This window comes from Pinus tabuliformis, chromosome 5_1 (assembly GCF_031772625.1).
Source record: "Pinus tabuliformis cultivar Carrire ecotype Pingquan chromosome 5_1, CPIR1, whole genome shotgun sequence".
Classification (NCBI taxonomy): Eukaryota; Viridiplantae; Streptophyta; class Pinopsida; order Pinales; family Pinaceae; genus Pinus; species Pinus tabuliformis.
Window position 1 is genome coordinate 927,422,094 of NC_142305.1, and position 26,970 is coordinate 927,449,063.

General features: G+C 43.5%; 1 protein-coding gene across 1 annotated transcript in view; it reads left to right on the forward strand.

Annotated features, from left to right (window-relative positions):
- LOC149167821 (acylamino-acid-releasing enzyme 1-like) overlaps nt 1–21,931 on the forward strand; it is a 275,851-nt gene extending 253,920 nt beyond the window's left edge. Inside the window, exon 16 of the mRNA XM_089430600.1 lies at nt 21,770–21,931. Coding sequence (XP_089286726.1) covers nt 21,770–21,931 — 162 coding nt within the window. The remainder of the gene's footprint in view (nt 1–21,769) is intronic.
- The last annotated feature ends 5,039 nt before the right edge of the window (nt 21,932–26,970 follow it).

Below are 26,970 nucleotides of genomic sequence, written 5' to 3' on the forward strand. Positions count from 1 at the left end.
GCCTCTAGCTGGCTCTGCGTCAATCCTCTCCTGGCTTCTGCGTTGATGCTCCTGGACATATCTCTGCCTCTCTGCTACTATATTCACTGCCCTCAACTGCAACTCTGATTACTCCTTCGATTTCCTCAGCAAGCCCTGCCCCAGAAAATCGAATTCTTGATCAACTCGGTTTGTTCTCCAAGTGACTCTCAAGCCTTCTCATATACTTTTCTCGTTGACATCTCAATGACCGAGATTAAGTCCCTAATCGATGGCTAAGATTAGATCTGGCTTGATCCATGACTTTTGGACCATTCTAACTCAGTTTTATATTAATTCACATTAATATTTTATTTTCCCTAAGTTTAGACTTAGGGACTCCACTAAAAATATTAATTATTATAATATCTCCCAAACTAGTTAGATTCTGCCCAAACCTTTTCTAGGTATTGGAGATCTCATATGCTTTAGCCTCTCCACCAATTTTCGTGGCTAGAGCACATCTGATGCTACTCCAATTCAACACTCCCTCTTAGCGAGGATTGTGCTCTAGTAATACTCCTCACTGAGTATCACCCTGATCATCCGACATCGGTCCCTCTGCTGATGCTAGGCCTGCTGCTCGACATCCTCTGCACTACTGCATCTGTACGACAACGCCCTCTGCATTCGTGCTGCTGCCTATGGCACTGCCACTGCCACTGTTGCATCTACATTGCAACCCCTCTCATCATGCTGCCCATAGCACCGCAACTCAGTTACTGAGAAGTAAGTAACTAATCTCCCAACTTTGACATCTCCGTCAGGCTAGAAACACTCCCGATGCTGAAGCTCCCTCTATCACTGACAAGTGCTCCCTCTCTGACCTCTGCGCTGCTGCAACAACTCTGTGCATCTTGCACTGCTGCCTCACGCTGTCCTGGGACTCCTGCACTATAGCTCCCTCTGTTGCTCCATCCGCATCCGTCTCTACTGACATCTGCCAGTCCTGCTACTCCTCTTCGGGGCTCTCGTAGCAAGGTATAATCCAAGAGGTTGGGTACCTCGAGGATCCTGCCCCTCATCGCCTGTAATTCGTTTGACTACAGCTCAATGTCTCCCCACTTCCTCTCAAGTGGCGCATGAGCACTCATGGCACAGTCATCATCTATCTCCACTTCTTTCTCTGCCCTTGCTGGCGCAGCCTTGGTCTCAGAAGCCTCTCCCTTGCTCTTCTTCCTCGGACACTGGCTCACATAGTGACCCAGTTCCCCACAGTGGAAGCATTTGACCTTGGAGAGGTCCTTCTTCTTCTGTTTCTCCTGCTTTCCCTAAAATGCTAGGGCACCATCCTCCTCTTTCTCTTTGATTCTGATCCCGTTGCTGCTGCTTCCCACCTTGGTTAGCCTTCTGATCTCTTCTTGACGAAGAGCCGCCCACAGTTCTTCCAAGTCTGGAAGGGTCGACCTATCCAGTATGCTCTGGACAAATACCTCCCAATCCTTTGAGATTGCGTTCAATGCGGTTCTCATCAACATCTCCTCATCCGGTGTGGCCCCTATGGAAGTCAGTTGATCCTGGATCTCCTTCAATCGACTGAGGAAGGTGTCTATCTGTTCTCCCTTCTGCATCTGGTATGACCATAACTGATTTTCTAGTAGCATCTTCCTCTGCACGGAAGTATGCACGGAAGTATGCTAATACAATTTTGTCAGGGCCTCGCACATCGCATTTGTCGTGTCCTTTTTGGCAATATGTGGTACTATATGGTCCTTGACCCCGTCAAGGATGATGCTCTTGGCCCTTGCCATTGCCTCCTCGTACTTTTCGTTCTCAGCCGGGTCAACTGGGATCGCTATCATGTTCAAGGCGAAGTGCTTGAGACGATCCCTATCTAGAACGGACAAGATCCTGACCTTCTAAACTATGAAGTTTGAGGCTCCGTCCAGTTTGTCCTGATCTCTTACCCCATTCATTGCCATTTCGTTGCTCCTCTTTCGACTCTCTCTACTTCCCTCCTGGAAGTTCTCGGTGTGACTCCCTCTGAGCTTCGGTTTCCCACCTGGAAACCCCTCTGCCAATGTTGAGATGCCCCCACTCCAATCGTTAGTGCACCTGCACCACTGATTCGGATTTCTTGGCTAGAAATCCTCGGCAACAACTCCCTCCTCCTTGGTCTTGCCCTGTTAGGTACTGCTTTGACCACAGTACCCCACCAACTTCACTCCACAACTTTCCCACAACCTCCTAGGCCCCAGAAAACTAAAGGTTATAGCCTCTATGCTCTGCGCAATCCCGGCACCAGCAAAATCCACACCTCCTGGGCACTGGCGTCAATCCTTCTTGATTGCGAAAGATGACTGCGCATTGCATAGGTCAGGTCTGCTCCTCTTTGCCACTGTGTTGATCCTCTTCCCGGCTCGAATTGATGACGCAAGCACTGTGTCACCCCTTCCTTGCTGCTTTTCCGCTAGGAACAACTTCTGTCACTCGAGACAACTGTTTCTGCTGTTGCTGCTCTGCTCGGCTGGTGACCTTAATTATCTTGTGATCTGCAACCACCCTCTGATACCATGTTGGAATTTCTAAGTCTAACTGTTAGAAATCCTTCCAGTACTTTTTGATTTGTTTCTTCCTACTTGTTTTGTTAATTAACAAGTTATTTACCATGTAAACACTGAAAATAAATACGAGTACAGTCTCAACACATACAGATCATCAACTGAAGGAAAAACAAGCACACAAGTGACACCGTTATTTTTGGACTAATGTCCCCGGAAAAACCCAATGCGAGAAAACCGGTGCAGCTATCTTAGGGTTTTATTATTAAGCAGTTTCAGAATAAAATCTGGGTGCTAGAAATGGCTCACCCAACAAAGAATGCCCTCAGCAGTAGTACCTCTCAGTGGAAGACAGATATCAACCCCAATCTGCCCCACGAAATCTCCCTGTGTCAACCTCTAGGGTCTGCGTCAGCCTCTTTGACCCAGCATCTGCCTTTCTGGCCCAGCGTCAGCCTCTTGAGCCTATGCGTCTCCCATGCTGGCCCTCCTCAGGCTCTGCACAACGCTTGGCTTCCTCTGCGTGGCCTCTGGTTGCTTCTGCATGGCCTCTAGCTGGCTCTGCATCAAACCTCTCCCGGCTTCTGTGTTGATGCTCCCGGTACTATCTCTGCCTCTCTGCTACTGCATTCATTGCCCCTCAGATGCAACTCTGGTTACTCCTTCGATTTCCTTAGCAAGCCCTGCCCTAGAAAATCGAATTCTTGATCAACTCGGTGTGTTCTCCAAGTGACCCTCAAGCCTCCTCTTATACTTTTCTCATTGATATTTCAACGACCGAGATTAAGTCCCTAATCAATGGCTAAGATTAGATCTGGCTTGTTCCATGACTCTTGGACCATTCTAGCTCAGTTTTATATTAATTCACATTAATATTTTATTTTCCCTAAGTTTAGACTTAGGGACTCCATTAAAAATATTAATTATTTTAATATCTCCCAAACTAGTTAGATTCTGCCCAAACCATTTCTAGATATTGGAGATCTCATGTGCTTTAGCCTCTCCACCAATTTTTGTGGCTAGAGCACCTCCGATGCTATCCCAAATCAACATTATCTAGATAAGAGCATAGATCATTTCTAAAAAAATAATACATGAGATCAGTTGAAGACATGCTGCTTCAACTGATTCTCCAAGGTGACTCCTTCACCTATCATTGTGTTGCATCTCGTCATCATGTTGCACTTGACCGTGCTGCACCATGCTGCACCCATCATCACAATGTTGGACCTCATGACTGTCGCACCTTATTCTACACTGCTGTCCCATGTGCCATTGTTGAACCATGTGCTTGCAGCACCATGCTTGCCACTACTATCCATGCTGTCCACGCTTGCCATGCTTGCTGCTGTCATGTCACAGTTGTTGTCCCACTTTGCTTTAGCATCCCTTTGCTGTCCCATTTACTAGCACACTGTACCTTGCTGCTGTCTAATGAGGTTGCAGCACCATACTTGGCTGTTGTCCCTTTTGTAGCCTTGTTGTACCATGCTAGTCGTGCTTGCCATGCTTGCTGTTGTCCATGCTTGCTGCTGTCATGTCACAGCCGCTGTCCCACTTTGCTTTAGCATCCCTTTGTTGTCCCATTTACTAGCACATTGTACCTTGCTGTTGTCTAATGAGTTTGCAGCACCATACTTGGTGTTGTTCCATTTGTAGCCTTGCTGTACCATGCTAGCCATCCATTGCTGCTCCTATGAGTGCTTGTTGTCCCACTATTTGCTGCACCAAGCATCATGCCTAGCTGTCCCATTTATCTTAGCATATCTTGCTGTTCCATTTATTATGCAGCTGTCCCTTGCCATTGCTGCCTAGATATATGCTGTAGCTGCTGTCCCTAACAGTCATACTATACCTTGCTGCTGTCCCCTTGCGGTTGTCCCTAACAGTCATACTATACCTTGTTGTTGTCCCCTTGTCCCTTGTCCCCTTGCTGCTGTCCCCTTTACCTTGCCATCCCTTGCTGCTGTCCCATGTGTCTTCGCAGCACCATGTAGCCCAGCTGTCCCATTTATTAGCATTGCTGTCCTGGCCATGTTTGAGTCCTCAAACTCTCATGCTGTCCCATTTATTAGCATTGCTGTCCTGGACATGGTTGAGTCCTCAAACTCTCATGTTGTCCCTGTTTTGAGGGTCACCTACAACCCACCTTTTCAGTGGTATTAAGCTTGCATCTAGGGCACCGTAGGTTAGCGTTAGAGTTGCCTTTAGACTGTGTTAGGGCTGCCTTTAGGACAACATTTAGGGCTGCCTTTAGGACAGCATTTAGGGCTGCCCTTAGACTGCGTTTAGGGCTGCCTTTTGGACAATGTTAGGGCCTCTCTTTGCTTTGATAAGATTCCTCCAAGACTGCGGCTAGGGCATGCTTCCTTGACAGCGTTTTAGACTTCTTCTTTGACAGCGTCTAGGGCTAGGGCATCTCCTCTAGGGCAGCTTCCTTAGTCTTCTTTCCTCCAACGTCTAGGGCTTCCACTCCTAGATTTCTCTTCCACTAAAACCCAGGACAAGTGGAGAGAATTCAAGATAGAAGTGTGTGAGAGAAATGACTCTCAAGTCACCTCCTTTTATACTAAAACGTTGAGCACATGTGGGGTTTATTTGGTTGTTGGCCGACCTTGACGAATTGTCTTATAACACAAATAAATTCATAGCTCCATGAATACTTATCAGAATCGGATGATCTTTAGATCAATCCTACACCTCTCAATGAGAGGGATCCAAGAAAAATATCAGCTGCCATAAATAAGATGACCCACATGGAGTTTGGCCCTAGTTGCCAATTTTAACAGAAAACCCCTCAAACTCCTGTGTAGTAATGCCCCTTTGAACCATTTGCACATCAATGAAGTTGTGGGTAGCCCCACTATCTACCAGAATTGAGACACACTGCCCCTGCACTATGCCTTGGATCCTCAAGGTCAAAATTTTTGAGAATCCCACGCAATGAAGCAAGCACTCCCCCAGCTGGTGCGAAAGGTGCTCCCCAGGTGGTGGTGGTGGAGGTGGTTCCCTCGCTGCATGTGTATCATGGTCACCCCCATCAACCTCCAACTCCACATCATCCTCTTGGTCACTATCAAAGAAGACCTCAATGTAATGGGCCTTGCCAGCCATGCATCTATGACTTGGTGCCCAAGGTTCCTGACAAGTGAAACATAGTTTCCTCTGTCTAAGGTCTCTCTTGGTCTCCTCATCCAACTGCCTATGCCCCTGGTTAGCTCTCGGTGGTGGAGCCCTGGTGTCACAACCCCTAGGAGGGAAAGGAGCTCATGGTGGGATCGGTGCCCTAGTCTTTGGGATTGCGTCCTGCAAATCCCGGGTACAAGTCACGACCTCCAATAGTGTGACTGCTCTGCGAGATCTCACCAACCCACGTAAGGGCTCAAGCAACCTGTCAACAAACGTGTAAACCCTCCTAGCCTCTAATAAATCTAGCACCATCACATATACCCTAAAAAACTCTGATATGTACTACTCAGGGTTGTCAGTCTATTTGCACTGTGTGAGCTCTCTAAAGTGGGCCTCTGGGTCCTTCTGGTCAAAACCCTTTACCACCCTCCATGTGAAGTCCTCATAAGAAGTTACACTTGCATGCCCAAGCGTAGTTAGCCCATGAAACCACCAGTCGTGGGCTTCACCCTCCAAGTGTAAAGTAGCCATCTTGATGGCCTCTACCTCTATCATCTGGCTGAGATGGAAATATGTGTCCAATTTCTCCACCTAGGCTCTAGTCGTGCACTTGGAAGACCCATCAAATGTGGGAAGGTACATCCTTCTGACAGTGCATTGTAGCTCTATGCTTTGTGCTGCAACCCCCTGTGCCCCTGCCCCTCTCGTTGTGCTTGAGTTGGCTGAAATATTTGAAGGAGAGGGTAGCTCAAAAATCATCCCCCATAGACTGCCATTCTCGGGAACAGTTTCCCATGGGCATCTCATCCTGCCCACCCTGCTTACCAGGTACTAAGGGCAAAAACGTGGGTAGCGTAGTCTTGGTTGGCCCTCTAAAAGCTTATGGGTGAGTCACTGGTGAATGGTGGTCATATTGGTGGGAAGCCCTTGAAGTTTCCCCAATTAGAAATTCCCGATGCAAGCTCTTGTCCCGATTTTGCTGCTTGAGTTCATCCAACATCTCCCTCTGCCCTCTAGCCAAATCATTTAGGGCCTTTAAGAGGCTGTCAAATGTTGCCTCCTCTTTACTCCTTGGCTCCCCCATATTTACCTCCTCCACTGCCTACTTTGGTGCCTCCGTATCAAGGGTGATTTCCAACTCTCTTTCCCTACTCCAGTGTCTCTGCCTCCGGTAAGTCATGTTCTGCTTGCCCTCGAAAGTCATAGAGATAACTCCACGACTGAGCCAAGATCAGAGCTCTGATACCATTGTAATATTCCTACTTAGGAAATACAGTGATAAACAAAGCAAATAAGAACACGCACAGACAAAAAATTCAAACACATAAGTGAACATTTGGAATACCACCAAAAATATCATCCAGCTGAGCCATTTAATTAAATATAACAGTAGTACAATGGGGGTTTGGTGTGAGGGCACCCGGGCTTGCCCAAAAAGGCAAGCTAGACAAGCCCCAAGTGAGAAAATCCAATGCCCAAGTGTTGGAATGTGTGCTTTAGCTGTGCCTTGTGCTGCCCTGGAAAAACTGCCTAGTCTGCTACAAAATATCTGTTGTTTGACCCACTTCTGGTGCTCAAAAAATTTCGAGAAATTAACCCTAGACTCCTCTCAAATAACCCACCAAAACCCAGAAAGGGTTTGGCCTACTTCCAACCCCCGAAATTGACCCCAATTTTAGTGTGCTCCTCAACTGGGTGGGAATTTCCGCCCACCTAGTAAATCACTGCTCCAGCGCTTCAAAACAATGGAAAATGCTAGGGTCCCACTCCTCAAGATTTCTCCCCAAGTCCCCAGCTCGAATCAGCTCCAAGTGGTCACTTCCCTAGCTCCCGCATGTGCCCAGAAACTCCCTCTACGTAGGCCCACGCAGTCACCAACATGGTCATGCTGCCGTAGCAAGACTCCTCCATAATTTAGCTAACCTTTACCCCAAAATCTCCAACAAATGATGGTGCGAGGTTCCCTCAGAAACCCCAACAAGATTTCTTCTCTTTGCTGGTCACTCCAAGCAAATCATACTCCTCTCCTACGCCTAGAAAGTTGCAAGAAAACCCCTACGAATTCCCTGAAGATGATGTTGATCCAGCTCACAAGGAAATCGACCTTTCTCCTTGGGTTGGCACTCAAAGTCCACTGAAGCAAGGGGTGAGAATCTCGGGTGCAGAGTTCGCTCAACAGCTCAAGCATGCTAGGTGCAAGTATTTGTCAAATTGTCAAAATCCCCAAACTGATGTGAGTCCCTTCTATTTATCAATGGGGAGGGCCCGAGAGCTATAGGATGTTCTACCTAGGGCTAGAGCACAATTACCACCTAGATAGGGTTTCCAACAAAGGGGGGGAGACATTAGGGCTCCACCACCGAGAGCCAACCAGGGGTGTGGATAGCTGGATGAGGAGACCCGGAGAGACCTTAGGAGGAGGAAGTTGTGTTTCACCTGTCAGGAACCATGTGCACTAGGCCATAGATGCACAACAAGCAAGGCCCATTACATTGAGGTATTTTTTGATAGTGACCTGAAGGATGATGTAGAGTTGGAGGTGGGTGGAGATGACTGCGTAACATGTGTGGAGAGGGGACCACCACCACCACCACTAGGGGGAGCTCCCTTCGCACCATAAGGAGGGGTCCTTGCATCTCAATGTGGGGTACCCAAATTTTTGACCTTGAGGATCAGGGACACTGTGCAGGGACATAGTGTCTTAGTTCTGGTGAATAGTGGGGCTACCCACAATTTCATCGATGCGCAAATGGTTCGGAGGAGGTGCACCACAACCGAGGAGTTCGAGGGATTTTTGGTTCTTGTGCCGGGAGATAGAACCATGCAGTGCACACACTATGTTCCCACCTTGACAGTGACCATGGGGAACTATTCAGTGACAGACCACTTTTTCGTGGTGGATGTGTCGGACACCAATGTGGTGATGGGTGTCCAGTGGCTCTATTCGCTTGGTCGAGTCACTACCGATTGGAGGAAGCTAGAGATGGAATTCACAGGGTCAGATGGAAAATTGGTTTTGCTACGGGGTATGCACTCTTACCCTCCACAGACTGTTTCGGCCCGTAGGATGGAAGCTAATTTGAGGCATGGTGACATTGAGTGGGCTGTGGAGTTGAGGATTTCTAAGGTTGGGGGTCAGTCCAAGCTATCATACCCAGACATATAGGCCATTTTGGACAGGTACCCGGTGGTGTTTGGAGACATACCGCACGAGTAACCACCTGATCGCTAAGTAACCTAACACGAGGATTCAGGATTCGTAGGATACGAGGATTTGAGTGTCGGATTCAAAGATGTTGACCCCCCAGAACAGGACACGTAGGATTCGTTATATATATATATATATATATATATATTAAAAATTAGACATTTCTTACACAAATTCTTATTAATGATACAAATTCATTGATTTCAAACATAGATCTTCATCTAGATGTTAGTTTCACTGTCTACAAAGTAAGTTAGTAACATTATAGCATGTATAGTATATACAAAATTCAAATACATGTCACATAAATCATGATTCATAAATGAAAGACAACTTACAAGATAGTAAGATAAAGACACCGACAGCTATAGTTTTCTCATTAAGTCATCAAATCAAAATGTGTTACATAGGTAGTGCAATGCCAATGGCAAATAGAAATAGAAAATATAAAACAACTACAGGTATACAAGCCTTAAGGCAATAGGTAGCCCATGACTCATGAGTCATCAATCCTCATAGTCATCATCAGAATCAGCGTCAATGTCATCATCATGGTCACCACTGCTCTCCTCTGCATCCTCCTCCTCCCTTGTATCCATAGTCACCTCTGCATCTGCTCGTGTGGAGGATGAACCCTCTAAAATATCATCGTCATCAAATCTAATAGGCTCTAGCACTGGATCATTGAGATCCATGTTGGCTAATGCCAACTCAACACTGTTGTCCAGACCCATATCATCAGGAAAGACATCCCACATCTTTGTCTTTTCCCTCAACCGCTCTTCCCTCTGCCTGTAAATAAGACGAAGGTTGGTGTGCACATACACCATTGTCTCTGCCCTGGACTGCTAAAGCTTGCGCTTCTTAACACTATACAAATTCCCATATGTGCTCCAACTCCTCTCGCAACAAGAGGATAAAGTCACCTGAGAGAGGAGCCTCATGGCTAACTACTGAAGAGGAGGGCTTGTTGCCCCATGATTTTCCCACCAAGAATAGGGCTTCTTAGCACCCTGTCTCTAATCACATCATATCCTGCAAATCGACCAGTGCCAGTGGAAACTGTTGTAATAGAAATGCAAAAAAATAGAGATGAAATGCACTTACCTGGTGCTTGAGTCTCCTTGCTAAACGCTCCAAACCCTTAGCTCCTTGCCCACAGCTCACTATTTGCAAAAATGAATGAGAGAAATGGTAAATAATGAAAAGAACAACGTTGTTTTTATGCCACGGGTTTCACTTTTTTGGGATTCGAATCCCAAGATCGAGACATGACCGGGATTCGATCGTGCCTTGTTAGGACACGTCATGTCCCATTTTTGGATTTGAATTCCCATCGAATCATGTCGGATTCATGGGATTCGGACACGTGGCCTGTTTTGGACGAATTTGGTTTCAGAGCTTGATCGAGGGTTCAGGTCGTTATTACTACCTCGTACAAACATCCCAAGGCATATAGGGATGAGATTGAGAGGGCCATTCACGAGTTGTTGGCACTTGGGCACATTAGGCCTAGCTCTAGCCCTTTTGCTTCATCAGTTGTCCTGGTGAAGAAGAAGGATGGGACCTTACGCATGTGCATCGACTACTCTGCCCTCAACAAGAAGACCTTGAAGAACTGTTACCCCATTCCACACATAGATGCGATAATGGATGAACAGAGGGGGGCTAAGTTCTTCTCCAAGATTGACTTGTGTTCAGGGTACCACCAGAGTAGGGTGAGGGATCAGGACGTCCCTAAGACAACTTTCAGGTGCCACTATGGGCACTTCGAGTTCTTGGTCATGCCCTTTAGGCTAACCAATGCACCTGCCTGTGAAAATTCTATCACTGCAGCAACTGATTTACTTTTCCTACTTATTTCATCATAAGTTATTCATGAAATTACTTCAACAAACATTAAAATAAATATTGCTGCAGATATCACATTGTAATGCAGAAACAAAAATATGCACACATTGACATGGTTATTTTGGACTAATGTCCCCAGAAAAACCCAATGTGGGAAAACCAGTGCAGCAAGGGAGGATTTTATTATTCAGCAATTTTCTTGTACAATAGGGTGCCAAACTGGCTTACCCACAGATAGACAAACTTCTAGCACTTTCCGAAACCCATCGTAGGCCCTACTAACCTTTGCTACAGCGTGAAACCCTCTGCGTCAGGTTGAAACCCTCTGCGTTCGCTTGAAACCCTCTGCGTCAGCCTACTGAGGCTCTGCGCAACCTTTCTGGGGTTTTGCATCACTCCTACAGGCTCTGCGTGGATGATGCAGGCCCTTCTGGCTCTGCGCAGTCTTTGCTGTCTTTGCGTGGCTTCCTTTCGTTCTGCGTCTGCCTCTTCTACGCTGATCTCCCGTCTCGCTGTTCCATACTTGCTGCCTCCTGACTGCCAGTTTAATTTCTTGGCAAACCCCGCTCCAGAAATTGAACTCACTGGTCTCCCTCAGTGTGTTTTCCAAGTGCCCCTCAAGCCCCCTATTATATTTTTTCTGTTGACATCTCAACGACCGAGATTAAGTCCCTAATCAACGAATAAGATTAGATTTGGCTTGATCCATGTCTTTTGGACCATTCTAACACAAATTCATATTAATACATATTAATATTTTATTTTCCCTAAGTTTAGACTTAGGGACTCCATTAAAATATTAATTATTTTAATATCTCCTGATCTGTTTAGAATTTGCCCAAACCCTTTCTAGGTATTGGAGATCTCATGTGCCCCAACCTCTCCACCAAATTTCGTGGCTAGAGCACATTCGATGCTACCCCAAATCAACACTGTGCTCTAGCAATACTCCTCACTGAGTATTACTCTGATCATCTGACATCGGTACCTATGTTGATGCTAGGCCTCCCTGCCCAACATCCTTTGCACTACTGCATCCTGTACTGCTGCCCATGGTTTTGCCACTGTCATTGTTGCATCTGTATGACAACTCCCTCTGCATCCGTGCTACTGCTAGTCTTTTCTCCCAGCATTGCATCCGCACTGCATCCGCGCTGCACCTTCCTCTGCATCTGTGCTTTTGTTGGTCCTTTCTCCCAACACTGCATCTGCACTGCAACTCCCTCTGCATCTGTGCTGTTGTTGGTCCTTTCTCCCAACATTGCATCTGCACTGCAACTCCCTCTTCATTTGTGCTGCTAACACACTACTTCTGAAAGGGGTTCTTTACCATCCCCATCTTTTCCCTAAAGTAGCCAAATTTTGACTTTCCAACGGCCTTGGTGAGGATATCTGCCACTTGTTCCCCTGCAGGAGTGTAGCTCAATTGTACAGCTCCACGTTGGACACAATCTCTGACAAAGTGGCATCGGATATCAATATGCTTTGACCTATCATGAAATATTGGATTCTCAGAGAGTTTGATGCAACTCTGTATTATGGATCTGACCAGCAACTATATGAAAATACAAATATACCCAAGAAATAACAAGATTTGAATATAGATAAATGCTTTTCTTTATTGATCAAACCCTTAAGGTAGGGCAACACCATATATTCACTCCTTAAGGAAGGAGAACACTCCACAAGCCATATGCTTGTCCATACAATATTCCTTGACCTCTCTCAATGGGGAGTCTCTAGCTTCTATATAGGCCTCATACATACAATACCATGGGTCATTACCATGGTTCCTTCAATACCATCTATTTAATACAATGGGCTTATTACATTATTGCTAACTACTTGTGGTCCCTTACATGATACAGGTTAACCACTTTATTTATTATTATGGTCCATCCCATTATTACATTATTCCCTTGGGTGCCTCCCTCTGTACCCCATACTATCCCCCCCTAGGTATACTACATTCCACCCCCCTTAAACATGTTTCGTCCCCGAAACATAAGAAGAACACAAATAATAAGATCTACTCAAAAGAGTAGTCCACTGGTACCATGCACGTGCATTTAGCCAACCCAGAGAAAGGTGAACCCTCAATCTAGCTAGTGCCTCGCTTGCTTGAGATGGAAGTTGACCCTAGCGGCTCTTTTGTGTTGATGTGATGTGGGTGGATCGTTGCCCCTCACTATTTGTCATGCGGGGGTTGTTATCCTTGTTGTTGATTCGTTTCCATCTTGTAGGTTGTTTTTTTGCGGGGTGATGTGGGTGGTGATATGCTGAAGTTTTAACCAACAATGTATCTTTTTTTTATTCACCACCTAATGGAGCCTTAATGGTATCTGGTACATGTTGTGGCGTCTGTTGTTGTTGCTTATCTTCCAATAGTACTTCAACCACTAATTCCTCATCTTGAACCTACCACAAATCTGTCTTGAGGCCTTGACACCACCTCCTAGACATCGCTTACCATTATGGAGTTATACTCCTCCACCATTGCATCTAGCCAGACCTAATGCTAAGCTGCTTCCTTGAAGCTGGCAGTCTCTCCATCCTGAGCTACTAACACCCGATACCTGTCTGGCTGTTTTCGCTCTTTTACTGTTCCTTAGCTCTCCGATGAAGTTTTCTGCATCACGTAGAATCTGACAAAGCTCCCTGTTGGTTCTTCCTCTACCAACAGGTGCTTCTGTTTGCTCGTCTTCCTCATCCTGAGAATCTTCCTGATCTGAGGAAGGATTCTTCACTTCCGTTGGTTGAAGAGACATGACCAACGGATCCTCTTTCGACTGCTCCTTGGAAGGCATTTTGCGAGATCTTCTGAAAGCTCTATCCTCCATGAACTTTACATCTCGTCGTACTACTACCTTCCTGCTCCCTGGAAGATAGATCCTGTATGCCTTAGTGTTCTCGCTATATCCTGCCAAATATCCCTTTTCTGCACTTTGATCCAGCTTCTTCCTCTTTTCTTTGGGTATGTGACAATATGCCATACTCCCAAATATCTTGAAATGACTGACTTCAGGTGTCTTCCCAGTGAAGACTTTCTTTGGAGTAATCTTGCCCAATGCCCGATGAGGAGTCCTGTTCTGAACCTAGACAATTGTGTTGCATGCTTCTGCCCACAGGAATTTTGGGATATCCTGATTATACAACATGGCCCTAGCTGCTTCTACAATAGTCATTTTTTTCCTTTCTACCACCCCATTCTGCTTCAGATTGTAGGGAGTTGTCCACTCTCTTCTGATGCCCTTCTTGGCGCAATAATTAGTGAAGTTCTTATCGACATATTCTCCACCATTATCTGAGCGCAAGACTTTGATTTTCTTACCTGTCAGATTCTCCACTAGAGCTTTGAACTCCTTGAATCGACAAGAAACCTCATCCTTGGCTTTCAAAAAATAGATCCAAGTTTTCCTCAAGTGGTCATCAATGAAGGTAAGGAAATACTCGGCACCATTGAAAGCTTTGACGGACATAGGTCCGCAGATATCTGAGTGTATCAATCCTAGTACACTCTTGGCCCTGTGGTTGCTCCTAGGAAATGCCGCCTTGGCATACTTTCCTAGAGCACATCCCCTGCATACATCATCTCATTCCGTACTCAGATCCGGAAATCTTGTTACAGTGCTCCTGAGAATTTTCAAAGCTCCATGGTGCAAGTGACCCATCCTTCTGTGCCATAGTTCATTCAAGTCTTTGTCCCCATGACTGCCTATTAGTGCCATTGGAGATTCTAGTTGTAATCTGTACAACCGATTACTTTTGATCTCGATTTGCACTTTCTTTTTCTAGCTTGGGTGTTTGATGTATACCTTTTCCTTGATGAAGTAGATGTCATAGCCCTTTCCTTGTAGTTGTGACACGGAAAGTAAGTTCATCCCCAATCTTGGCACATGCAGCACATTTGTGGCACGGAATTGCTCTCTTGATTCTGTCTGAAAAACTATGGTACCCTTTCCTACTGGAGTACAATTTGCCTTGTTCCCCATGGTGATCTGAAAGTTCATCTTCTCTTCTCGATATTCTGAGAAACACTCCTTGATTCCCGTCATATGCCACGAGGCTCCACTGTCTATATACCATACTTCTGATGATGCAGCACTAGTCATGCATGCCACTTCTTCTTCCAACCTGGAAGCCAACATAGAGAAATCGAAATCTCTGTCTCTTGTGCAATCTTCTGAAAATATGCGTAAGTCCCCTGAGGTGGATCCCTTTGCATCGTGGTCTCGACCCATAACTGATTTTCCCTTTCTGTCTCTGATTACTTCCTCTAATACCATGTGAAAATTCTATCACTGCAGCAATTGATTTACTTTTCCTACTTATTTCATCATAAATTATTCATGAAATTACTTCAAAAAACATTAAAATAAATACTACTGCAGATATCACATCGTAATGCAGAAACAAAAATATGCACACATTGATAGTTATTTTGGACTAATGTCCCCGGAAAAACCCAATGTGGGAAAACCGGTGCAGCAAGGGAGGATTTTATTATTTAACAATTTTCTTATACAACAGGGTGCCAAACTGGCTTACCCACAGATAGACAAACTTCTAGCACTTTCCTAAACCCAGCGTGGGCCCTACTGACCTCTGCTATAGCCTGAAACCCTCTGCGTCAGCCTACTGAGGCTCTGCGTAGCCTCTCTGGGCTTCTGCAGCCTTTGCGTGGATGACGCGGGCCCTTTTGGCTCTACGCAGTCTCTGTTGGCTCTATGTGGCTTCCTTTGGTTTTTTGTTTGCCTCTTTTGCGCTGATCTCCCATCTCTCTGTTCCATACTTGCTGCCTCCTGACTGCTCTCCAGACCACTGGTTCAATTTCTCAGCAAACCCCGCTCCAGAAATTGAACTGACTGGTCTCCCTTAGTGTGTTCTCCAAGTGCCCCTCAAGCCTCCTCTTATACTTTTTTTGTTGACATCTCAACGGCCGAGATTAAGTCCCTAATCAATGGCTAAGATTAGATCTGGCTTGATCCATGTCTTTTGGACCATTCTAACACAGATTCATATTAATACACATTAATATTTTATTTTCCCTAAGTTTAGACTTAGGCACTCCATTAAAAATATTAATTATTTTAATATATCCTCATCTGTTTAGAATCTACCCAAATCCTTTCTGGGTATTGGAGATCTCATGTGACCCAACCTCTCCACCAAATTTCGTGGCTAAAGCACATCCGATGCTACCCCAAATCAACAATGTCACCTTCCAATCCTGCATGAATCATGTGTTTCGTGGGTAGTTGTGGAAGTTTGTGTTGGTGTTCTTCAATGATATTTTGATCTATAACCGGACCTGGAAGGAACACTTGCAGTGTTTGGAGACAGTGTTGCGTATTTTGGAGGAGCAACAATTTTACGCTAAGTTGTCCAAGTGTTAGCTCGGTTTGACAAAGATGCTCTATCTAGGGCACATGATTGGAGAGGACGGTGTGAGAGTCCATGAGGAGAAGAACAGGGCCATCCGGGACTAGCTAGAGCCCCAGAATGTGACGAAGTTGAGGGGTTTTGTGGGTATCTGTACCTACTATAGGAAGTTTGTGAAGGGCTTTTTTTAGTTAGCAGCTCCCCTCACCAATCTGATGAAGAAGGGGGCGTTCGAGTGGACAGATGGGGCGCAGGAGGCTTTTGAGTGCCTCAAACAGGTCATGAGCAGCTCCCTGGTGTTGACATTCCAAGATTTCACACAACCCTTTGTACTTGAGTGTGATGCATCAGGGGAGGTTGTAGGAGTAGTTTTGATGCAAGGGGGACACCCAATAGCTTTCGAGAGTCAGAAGCTACTGCCCCATGAGAGGCTGTACTCCATTTATGACAAAGAGATGCTATCCATCATGCATGCACTAGCCAAGTTCATGTAGTACTTGGTGGGAAACAGGTTTCGGGTCAAGATAGATCCCAACAGTCTCAGTTTTTCCTTGGAGCAGACGCAGTTGCAGGAGAGGCAACAAAAGTGGGTGAACAAGCTCCAGGCATACGACTTTGACATTGAGTATGTTAAAGGAAAGCACAACGTGGTAGCTGATGCGTTGTGTAGGAGGTCAGCTACCATTTCACTGATGAGCATTGCACCAAATTGGAGGGCGTAGTTACTGGTGGAGTATTCCAAGGACCGATTTGCATGTGAGGTCCTTGATGGTGCAGTGGCAAATGATCGGTATAGGGTGATGAACGAGGTGATTTACTTCTGAGACCGAATTTATTTAGTGCCCAGTTCCTAGTTGAGGGAGAAAATCATGCAGGCTGCCCATGACTCACCATTAGTAGGGAATCAGGGGTTTACCAAGAAATACAGGGCCATCAGGGAGCGTTTTGCATGGAGAGGCCTTAAGGATGATGCTCTGAGGCATGTCCGAGAGTATGACACATGCCAAACGAACAAGGGTGAGAAGTCACACCCTGTTGAGTTGCTACAACCTCTTCCTATCCTAGAGGGGAAATGGGAGAGTGTGTCGATGGATTTTTTTATCGGGTTACCCACAGTTCAGGGCAGGGACAACATATATGTGGTGGTAGACCGATTGACAAAGTTTACCCACTTTTTCGTTATCTCAGCCCAGTCTTCGGCCTCACAGGTGGTCGAATTGTTTTTCGGGGAGGTATTTCGGCTTCATGGTCTCCTGAAGGCCATTGTTAGTGATCGGGACAGTAGGTTCATGGGGGGGTTTTGGCAAGAGCTGTTTCAACTAGTGGGCATAGAGCTCACTCGAGTACCAGTTATTACCCCCAGACTGATGGGCAAATGGAGATATTCAACAAATGGTTGTAGGGCTACCTACACAACTATGTGATGGGCCATCAGCGTGCATGGATACGGTGGTTGCATTTGGGCGAGTATTGCTACAACACAACGTACCACATGTCCATAGGTATGCCCCTGTTCAAAGCTTTGTATGACTATGAGGCATTGTCTTTTGTTGACATGATGTTTGGAGACAACAAGGCCCCTAGGGCCAAGAATTGGATACAGGAGAGCGAAGATATCTTGCGGGCTCTCAAAGATAACCTACAGATGTGCAGATCCAGCAGAAGCTCTATGCAGACAGGGGCCGAGTGGACAGTCGACACTCGAACAGAAGGGGGCCGAGAAGCTCAAGCCTCGCTTCTATGGGTCGTACAGAGTCACCAGGAGAGTTGAGGAGGTAGCATACGAGTTGGAGCTACCCCTAGTGAGTTGAGTCCATAATATTTTTCATGTGTCTTGCCTGAAAAAGGCATTGGGTCAGCAAGTTACCACAGCTACAGAGCTACCACCCATGGATGATGAGGGGCACTTGGTTCTGGAGTTGGAGGCTATTCTGGACACCGGTAAGAGGCACTTGTGGAACAGGGTTAACAAAGAATTTTTTATCAGATGGAGGAACCTGCCAGATGAGGATGCCACTTCGGAGGGGGAGCAGATGCTTCAACATCCTTCATTGCAGTTGCTTGAGGAGAAGCAACATTTTGGCAGGGAGGACTGTAATATTCCCACTTAGCAATATTGCTAAGGGGAAATATTATTTTTACCCAATTTTGTCTTATTTCGTACTTGCACTTAGGAAGAGTGGGTTTGGGGGTCCCACTTGAATTTTGGAGTTAAGGAGAGGCCCAAAAATTAGAAGAAGGGGAGAAGATCGAATTGTTGATGGTAAGTGCTGGCCACTCATGGAGAAATGCGGCCCCATAGAGGGAAAAAGATGGGGAAAAGTTGATGGTTAGGCCCACATGGGCAATTGGGAGACACTTTGACAAAAGAGGAGGTGATCATTTTGGGGATTCTTGATCATTTGAGCATTCTCTTAGACTAGCACGCTTGAGTTGGAAGCCAAGTCTGCAAGTGTTGTTGAGCACGAGATTTTCAGGTGGAAATCTCACCCCTTGCTTTGGTGGACTTTGAGTGCCAGACCAAGGAGGGAGTCTTATCCTTTTTAGATCGATCCAGAAGTAGCATAGTGGGAGTGTGGAGGAGTTCCAACAGAAACTGCGTAGGGACTGCGCAGTCCTTGTTATTGCTACACGTGGGGCTTGAGGAGAGAAGGGTGTTTGAGGCCGAGATTTGTGGGGGAGCCTAGAAAGGAGAATTGCTGAAGATTTCAGCCATTTTGGGGACATTTAGCAGAAGAATTTACCAGTGGGTTGAAATACCTAACAGAAGGAGGATCTAGGGGAAATTGGGCCGAAATTCCAAGGTCCTCATTTGGCCAATTCCTTCATGGGTTATTGGTGGAGAGCCTGGGGTTAATTTCCTGGAATTTTCTGAGCACCAGAGGAGGCCCTAGCAGCTATTGTTTACAGCCAGCAGCTCATTTTCTGGGCAATTCAGCTCAGAGCCAGAGAGAGATCAGCCAGCAGCTTGGGGGGATTTGTCTTCTTCACTTGGGCTTTGCTAGCTTGCCTTAGGCAAACCCAGGTGCACACTTTCCAAACATCAGATTGTAACCCCATGTTTTCATAATAAAATGGCTTAGCACAGCGCAGTTTTTGGCTCTATATCATGGTCTCACTTGTGTGCAAATTTTCTGTTTATTTTTACTATGCATGCTTTGTTTATTACTGTAAATTTTCCTTAGGGATATTACACTTTCCCCCTTTTTTGTTCTATAAATGAATGTATTAGCTTGCTTCCATCAAAAAGTTATTGTTAGCTTAAGCATCATTGATTTGAGACATCAGCATAGCATTGTTTGAGTGTGGCATCTTTAGGGCCCATCTAGGTGTATTTCTTCATTATTTAATGACATATTAAGGCTTACTGTGCATAGTTCCATTGTCTTAATAATTTACAAATTGCTCTCCTAGTGTAGTCCCTTTGACTTAATTTTCCTTATATTGGATAGGCACTTGTCCCTTGTTCTCCATCACCACATTATTTTACTATACTAAGAAAACAATTTTTCTATGCTATTTCTTCACATCACCTTAGGCCTCATTGCCATAGTCTCAGCTATCTTATTTTAGGTAAGCCCTTTTGTATTGGAGAAGAGACAACCTCAAATGAAAGAGGGAATTACTGAGGGGACGTTTGGTATCCCTCTAAGTTGCCCTTGGGTTTCACTTTGTGCATGGGTCTTTTACACATGGAAGTGAGAGTTTGGGAAGTAACATGTAGTAAGGCCATAACCAACTCTTTTTGTTAGCATGCCATAGAATGTTTGAACAATAATGTTGTATTTGTGTTTTGTAGAATGACTTAATAACATGGATTTATTTTCTCATGACCATAGCCTCCCTCGTTTTTCTTTCCTTGGTAGTGGATCAAGCCTATTAATATGAGTCTGTCTTTCTATTGTATATAATATTGCTATAACCTGATCCGGTTATCAAATAGTTTCATGATTGTCATTAACCTGGGCTCAAGACCATTCATTTTCCATCCCTAAGTTCATTGTTTCTGAAGCAGTGTTTATTATATTGCTAATGTTTACTGGACATTATCTGCATTTTGCATCTTACCAAGTTCAACAAATTTCTAGGACCTTCCTGTGTCAGTATGCCTGCTGTCAAGTACCTATCAGTCAAACGTCAATTGACATTTCAAAAGATGCTGAAATGTTTTTCCAAATAAAGCCTTGGGAATATGTCTTTTTTCATTGGTTCTTAGTTTTGTAGTGTGTAATTTCGCTACAAATTTTCCATTTACATATTTGATCCATGCGTATTCCAATTTTTCCTTTATATTTCAGGAAGGCCAAATTCATTACAAGTGTAAATGTGCCGGAACATTCATGTTGGCAATTGATTTGGAAGAAAAATCAAGCTTTTTATGATGCTTTAACAAGGGCAGACGAATTTGGAAAACAATTTCGCTTGGGAGAAAAGGGAGTTGGGGGACATACTCAAATATAACCTTGCTTGGAAAAGTACTGAGTTTTAGAAGCCAATTTTCCTGAAGAAAACAATAGTGATAATAAACCTCCACTGTTTAGAGATGCTATTAAAACAATTTTTATTTTTTTAATGTCTGAAGCAGGAAAAAGCTTACAATACTCACAGCTACCATTCTAGCCTCTATTGATACAATCTCAAGGCCCCAACATGAAGCTACGTCATGTGCGTAGACAAAAACTGGCCACCTATAACAACCCACTGGTGGTCCATAAAGGGGCAGACTTCCATAACTTCCAGATGCCTTTCCGTCCCATTAACTTTTTCCTAATGTCCAGGGAAGATGAGCGTTTACTGAACCAGAAGCAGTTTAAGGTCATACTCCAAGACCAAAAGGGCAGTTTCAGCCCATGAACAGTATCCACCGGATACCCAGTATCCCTCTCTAGTTATCACTGAGGCTACAAGAGAAAGGGTCAAGTGGTATCAATAGCACCTAGCCGTCAACCCCATACATGAAGCCTAGGATATTGCATCCTGCCGTTCAATCTCATATTTATAATGTTTATAATAGCTCTTCCATTAAACTCAAGCAGTATTTTCTATTAAAAGTAAACATATACTTTTCAGGGTTCTTTGTACTTAAAAGTACTGTTTCTCTATTTTTACAAAATTATTTTCATCCATTTCTCTTGACTGATAACTTCAATGCATCTTGACGCTAGCTCATCTTGCTGCACTGCCATCAATTGGAATCATTCTTGTTGTGCATCATTTAAATTGTTAGGACCGCTTGATCTGTTAGGCACATAGGATTTGCAGAAGCAGTGTATACTTAAAGCATGTATCATGTGACAAAACTAATGGGAAGATTTCTCCTTTGAAATTGTACCCTAACTGCATGACCTGTTTTTGGACCTTTGAAAATATCTTCCTAATGTTTCAGCAATGAATTCCTATTTTCCTAGAGATTTAATATTAAATGGTTTTCTGTTTATGATCTAAATCACACATTGTATTCTTTAAGTGTGACAGAACTATTAAATGTATTGATTGCCTTCATTATTGAAGAAATATTTAGTCATCTTAAGTCTGTATGTTTGGCCGGCACTGATGGCTATTTTATTTTATCACACATTACTGATGGTAAGAATGAGCTCAATAACACAATATTTAGCAGTAGAGATTTAATAATGAGGCAGAGGTATACTCAAAATGAAAATTTGACTCAAATAAACAGGTAAAAGTACCCGTTCTCTTACTTTTGGGTGCGCAAGACCTCAGGGTTCCTGTATCAAATGGATTGCAGGTTTGGATCCAAACTTTACCCCTTCTTTATGATGGTTCTGATTCTAGTCTGCATGTAGTCCACAGCTCATTTGTAGATTCAGGTTGTTATTAAAACCTTCACATTGTCTTCTTTCTATTGACTGATGTATCATACCAAATTTATACTGTTCACAGTTTTTTGTATGTTATTCAAACCAAGATAGGGTAGGTTGCATGTTCTTTGGTATGTATGGTCATGAGTTTTATCTTGATATTAGGCAAATGTTTTGGGGATCTATGTTAATTTTCTTATGAGAAATTTGAACTTCCAGTCTGATAATTACTTTCCATTGATTTTTTAAACAAGTTAACTTATGTCACATATATCATTAAGCAATTATACATAAAATATCAATAGTAATGCAATAATGATAGTAGGATCATAAAGAGATGGCCAATCACAAAAGAGACAAATTTACCTTACAACCTCGGAAAGAACCCAGCAACCTTTTCTTTGGACAAATTGTTCAATTCGGCAAAGTACAATCTGATATTTTCCAGTCAAGCTTGGTCATACAGACCAAAGAAACCAACATAAGTCAAACCTGGTCAAACAGCCCAGAATTTCAGTCAAATTGCACAGACAGAGCTCGGTCAAACTGCCTCATATAATCTCGGTTAACACAGGTCAAACTGACCTCCGAAACTCGGTCAAAACAGGTCAAACTGACCTCAGATAATTTCGGTCAATGCTACCCAGAACTCGGTCAAGTCTGCCAAGAAACAGAGAAGTCAAATTGCAGGTCAATGCAGGTCAAAGACTCGCTGCTCAAAAATTCGGCTCCTCAGACTTATTCGGCGTCTTCCTCAGGCTGCTTCCTACATTTGAAGGAGAGAGAATGTGTTGTAACTTGTTGACATGTGGTATCCAAATGAGAAGTTTGGCTGTCTATTTATAGAGATTTTTGGATGCCCCAAGTCGTGCGTCCTTTAGTTGGGCCGACCTATAATTTGGGGCTAACTTGAGCAATAAAAATTAAATTTTAATTTTAATTTCCCTCCTTTCAATTTAGCAGACTTGTAGCTGGGGAATACTGACCGCAGCTACCCAAAAATCAACACTCCCTCTTAGCTAGGGAGGTATTCACCTTGCCTTCCTCAAATGTACTATCCCTAATGGAAATTTTAACAATAGATACTAAAAATGAACTTGAACAGTAAAATAATCGTAAATAGACACACAACCAACAAATTGATACACAAATAGATGCCAATAAAATCACTGAGCCATTTTATTAATCCATTGAAAAGAGTACATCAACATGAAGGAATAGTGGAACCTGAGCTTGCCAAGCAAGTGGAGCAAAACCCATAAAAAGATCTCTGACCCAACTAATGAATGACTCTCTCAATGATGTAGATGGCTCACTGAGAAGACTGCTGCAAACCTACTACAAGAAAACTGCTCTCTCCAAACTCCAATGGCACACCATGAGATTTCTGAGTGAAATCTCCTCAAGAGGGTTGGGTTTTCGTCTAATACCCACTAGCAAACCCGAGTGTTTTCGTCCTGGAGCTACCAATGAAGTAGAGAACTGGGTTCTCAAACTCTTATACAAGAAGAAATATCAAATCCAAGATGTCCCCCAGTGGCTGCCGCCTCCTCTTTGTCATGTCCCTTCTCAAATACATTTGTAATAGGGTGTTGCTACACAATTTTGGCTAAGGAAGAGAACCCATCATTTTCGACTTACGAACTTAGGAGGCAATTCGACTTTATTTGGTTGCTAGTGGAATGTGGGGGCCACCCACATGGGAGTTCGAATTGGCCCATTCGAATATCTTGGAGGGAAAATCGAATAGGTGGATGAAGGGGCCCACATGAGGCTAGGGAGGCCCAAGGAGTTATAAAGAGGGAACAACTCTCATTTTGGATTCATTTCTTACACTTTGCAATCAAAATTACTTGACTATTCTCTCTGTTGTTTAGCTGAGTCAACCGACTATTTAGCCACTAACCTCTCAAGCGGGAGATTCAACCTCTACTTTGGGGGACCATCCGTGCCCGCCCAAGAGAGGTAGTTCCATAAGTATTTAAGGAGTTCTGAGAGTGTGTTACAGCACTACGGTCCCATGTTACTTGGGAGCGGGAGCGGGAGCGGGGAGCGGGAGCGAAAACGGGAGCGGGAGCGACCATTTTCAGAAGCTCCCGGTTTGGGAGCGAATCCCGGAGCGATTTTTTAAAAATATATATATATTTTATATTTTTTAATTTTTTATACATATATGTCAACAAAAACATGTAGAATGATGAATTAGATATAAAAAACATAAAAAAGCATAGATTGAACCATATAACAACAATCATCTAGAAGTTATAATCTTCATCAACCACGTCTGCAAGTTAGTAACATAGTAACATACAACATATTGAGTCTCATGATTCATCAATCTTAAAGTTTCAAGCTTTCAAAATTCAATATATAACATTTATCATCATTGATCACCAAAGTTGTACTTGTAAGCTAAGTGTAACCATTACAACAAATAATATCTAACATGAAATGAAATGTTATAAAATGAAATGAAATGAAACAACTTTCAACTTTCATGAAGCATCATATTCATAATTCATTACTAATGAGTTATAATTGCCAACTTCAAACTTAAATTGTCATATATTGTTTAAAAAAATATCATAATAAATATGAACGAGTCAATAGTTATAAAAGCTACTAGAAACTAGAAAAGAGAAGTAAATCTATTATCTATTTCTTATGCTTGGGCCTCTTGCCACCACGAGAAATGTCAAATTTTTTAGTCTTATTGCAAAATCAGGATCTTTGTCATTAATATCACCCTCCAAGCATTAATATCTAGAGGTATCTTTGTCATTACCTTTGTATCTGTATAGGGATCTTTGTCATTAATATCACCCTCTAAGCATTAACATAAGATAGAAAAAGCATAGCATGTCAAGTCAAGGTTTTGTTTGAGTGATGCGTACATTTTCAGAAGGGTCATGATAGAGGAGTTCGACAACCAATGTCACTAACATCAAGGTACATAGAGGGATTGGTACTCTTGATTAAATACGAGTTCCATACCCTAATACATGACAAAATTCAATGGAAACATTGCAATCCCCCAATCCTGAAATCCTGAAAAACTGATAAGTCTGCTGGATTTTGAATGAAATCTAAAATTCTACTTTCTCCATATGAAATCCAATGAGGACGAAACCACTCTCAAACATCCTGAGTCATTTCATGGTAATGTTAAAAATTTAAGTAAAAGGATGAAAATGAAAATTAAAGAAAATGTCACTTTTACTTTAAGAATTTAACATTACCATGAATAGCATATCAATACTAAGGCCTAGACTTCATCATTAAGCTGCCCCACTCAAAAACTATTTGTTTCTTTCAAAAAAAATTGCATTTCGAACATTAATACAAAAAAAAAATGCAAAAAAGGCAAAACGCTCCCGAAAACGCTCCCGAAAAGGCAGGGAGCGAAATTTTTTTTAGGGAGCGCGCTCCCGACCCGCTCCCGAGTCGCTCCCGCCCGGAGCGCGGATTGGGAGCGGGAGCGAGGGGGGGGGAAGCGCTCCCCCGCAACAGTGGCACTACCATTCAGCGACAACAGGGAGTGCATATAGATTCAATCTCTATTTCGGGGGACCATCCGTGCCCACCCTAGAGAGGTAGTTCCATAAGTATTTCAAGAGTTCCAGGAGTGTGTTACAGCACTACCATTCAGCCACAACAGGGAGTGCATATTTCTGGCTAGCTAGAGAATACACAAGGGGAGTTTGGACCTATCAGTGATCAAGCATTTTCCAAGAGAGTTACAGGATTGGGAGACTAGCAAAAAGTCAGCCTTTCTTGTGAGTTTTAGGGCTAGCATCACAGCAGTTCAAATCACTGGGCTTGGGGACAGCGCAGAGGGCTAGTCCAGCAATTTTGTGGAGCTAAGGAGTAGGTGCCATAGGTCGGAAGCCCATCCAAGAAGTCAGGGAATTGATAGCAAAGGTCAGACCATCACTTTGGGTCCATTTTCGGGAGGATTTACAGGCAGATTCCAGTAGGCCGAGTTTTGCAGTTGCAGCAAAAGTTGGGCTCGAAGGGGGTCGAATTTCAGAAGTCTAAACCAGCGAAATTCCTTCGTGAGTTTTTCTGGGTTTTCTGAGAGGAGTACATTGTTAAAGTTTCATAATTTTCTGGATGCTATTCGGGCTTGAATCCTAATTCTTATAATAAGTCGAATTGATAGTTAAGTGGGGAATTCACACCATTTTGTGAGTTCGAATTTGACTCAGAGATGGGCCAAACCCTTTTTGAGTTTTTGTGGGTTTTGGTCAAGGAGGTTGAGGTTAATTTTGCAACATTTTCTTAGCATCAGAGGTGGATTTTCTTGCAGTCCCTTTCCAACCAACAATGTAGTTTTCTAGGCAGCACAGAGCATTAGAGGAGAAGCCATTTCTAGCATTTGAGATCATTGTATTATCACCTAGGTTCTGTCACGCTTGCCATTGAGGCAAGCCCATGTTCATTCCTCCATACTTTTGTACTTGCTCCATTTGTAGTGACCCATCTACCAGTATAAACGAAATGGGAATTATTAGCATGCAGACGATGCATGCATATGATAGCTACACATGCATGTGTCGCCTACACTGCACTAGTAGTCATATTAAATTATAAAGACATTTTAAGCACAGGATAAATGATGTAATTGTTGAAGATATTAAATAAATATCTAACTCACAAAAAAAAAAATACTGGAATATGTATTTTAGTATGTGTCGTTATCATAACAAGTAACCATAGAACATTATCCAAAGGTTCTAAATTTAAACTAAAGTTTTAAAAGGAGTTATATTGTTATAAAAGAAGTAACTTTATACTAAATGTTAAACATTAAAAGGTATAATATAATAATATATTAAATAAATATTAATAACAAAAGCTCTACGTAAGTGATGAGTGTCAATATAAAACATGACTACCTGTCAATATAAAACATGACTACCTCTTTAAATCATGGTAAGGAGCCACGTAATAAGACAAGGGCAGACAACCAAGGCAATGAAAGATGAATGAGTGGTGGTTCTAAGAAATAAAAGGAGAAGGGAGTAGGATTGAAGGGGGATCTTTTGCGGCTTGAAAG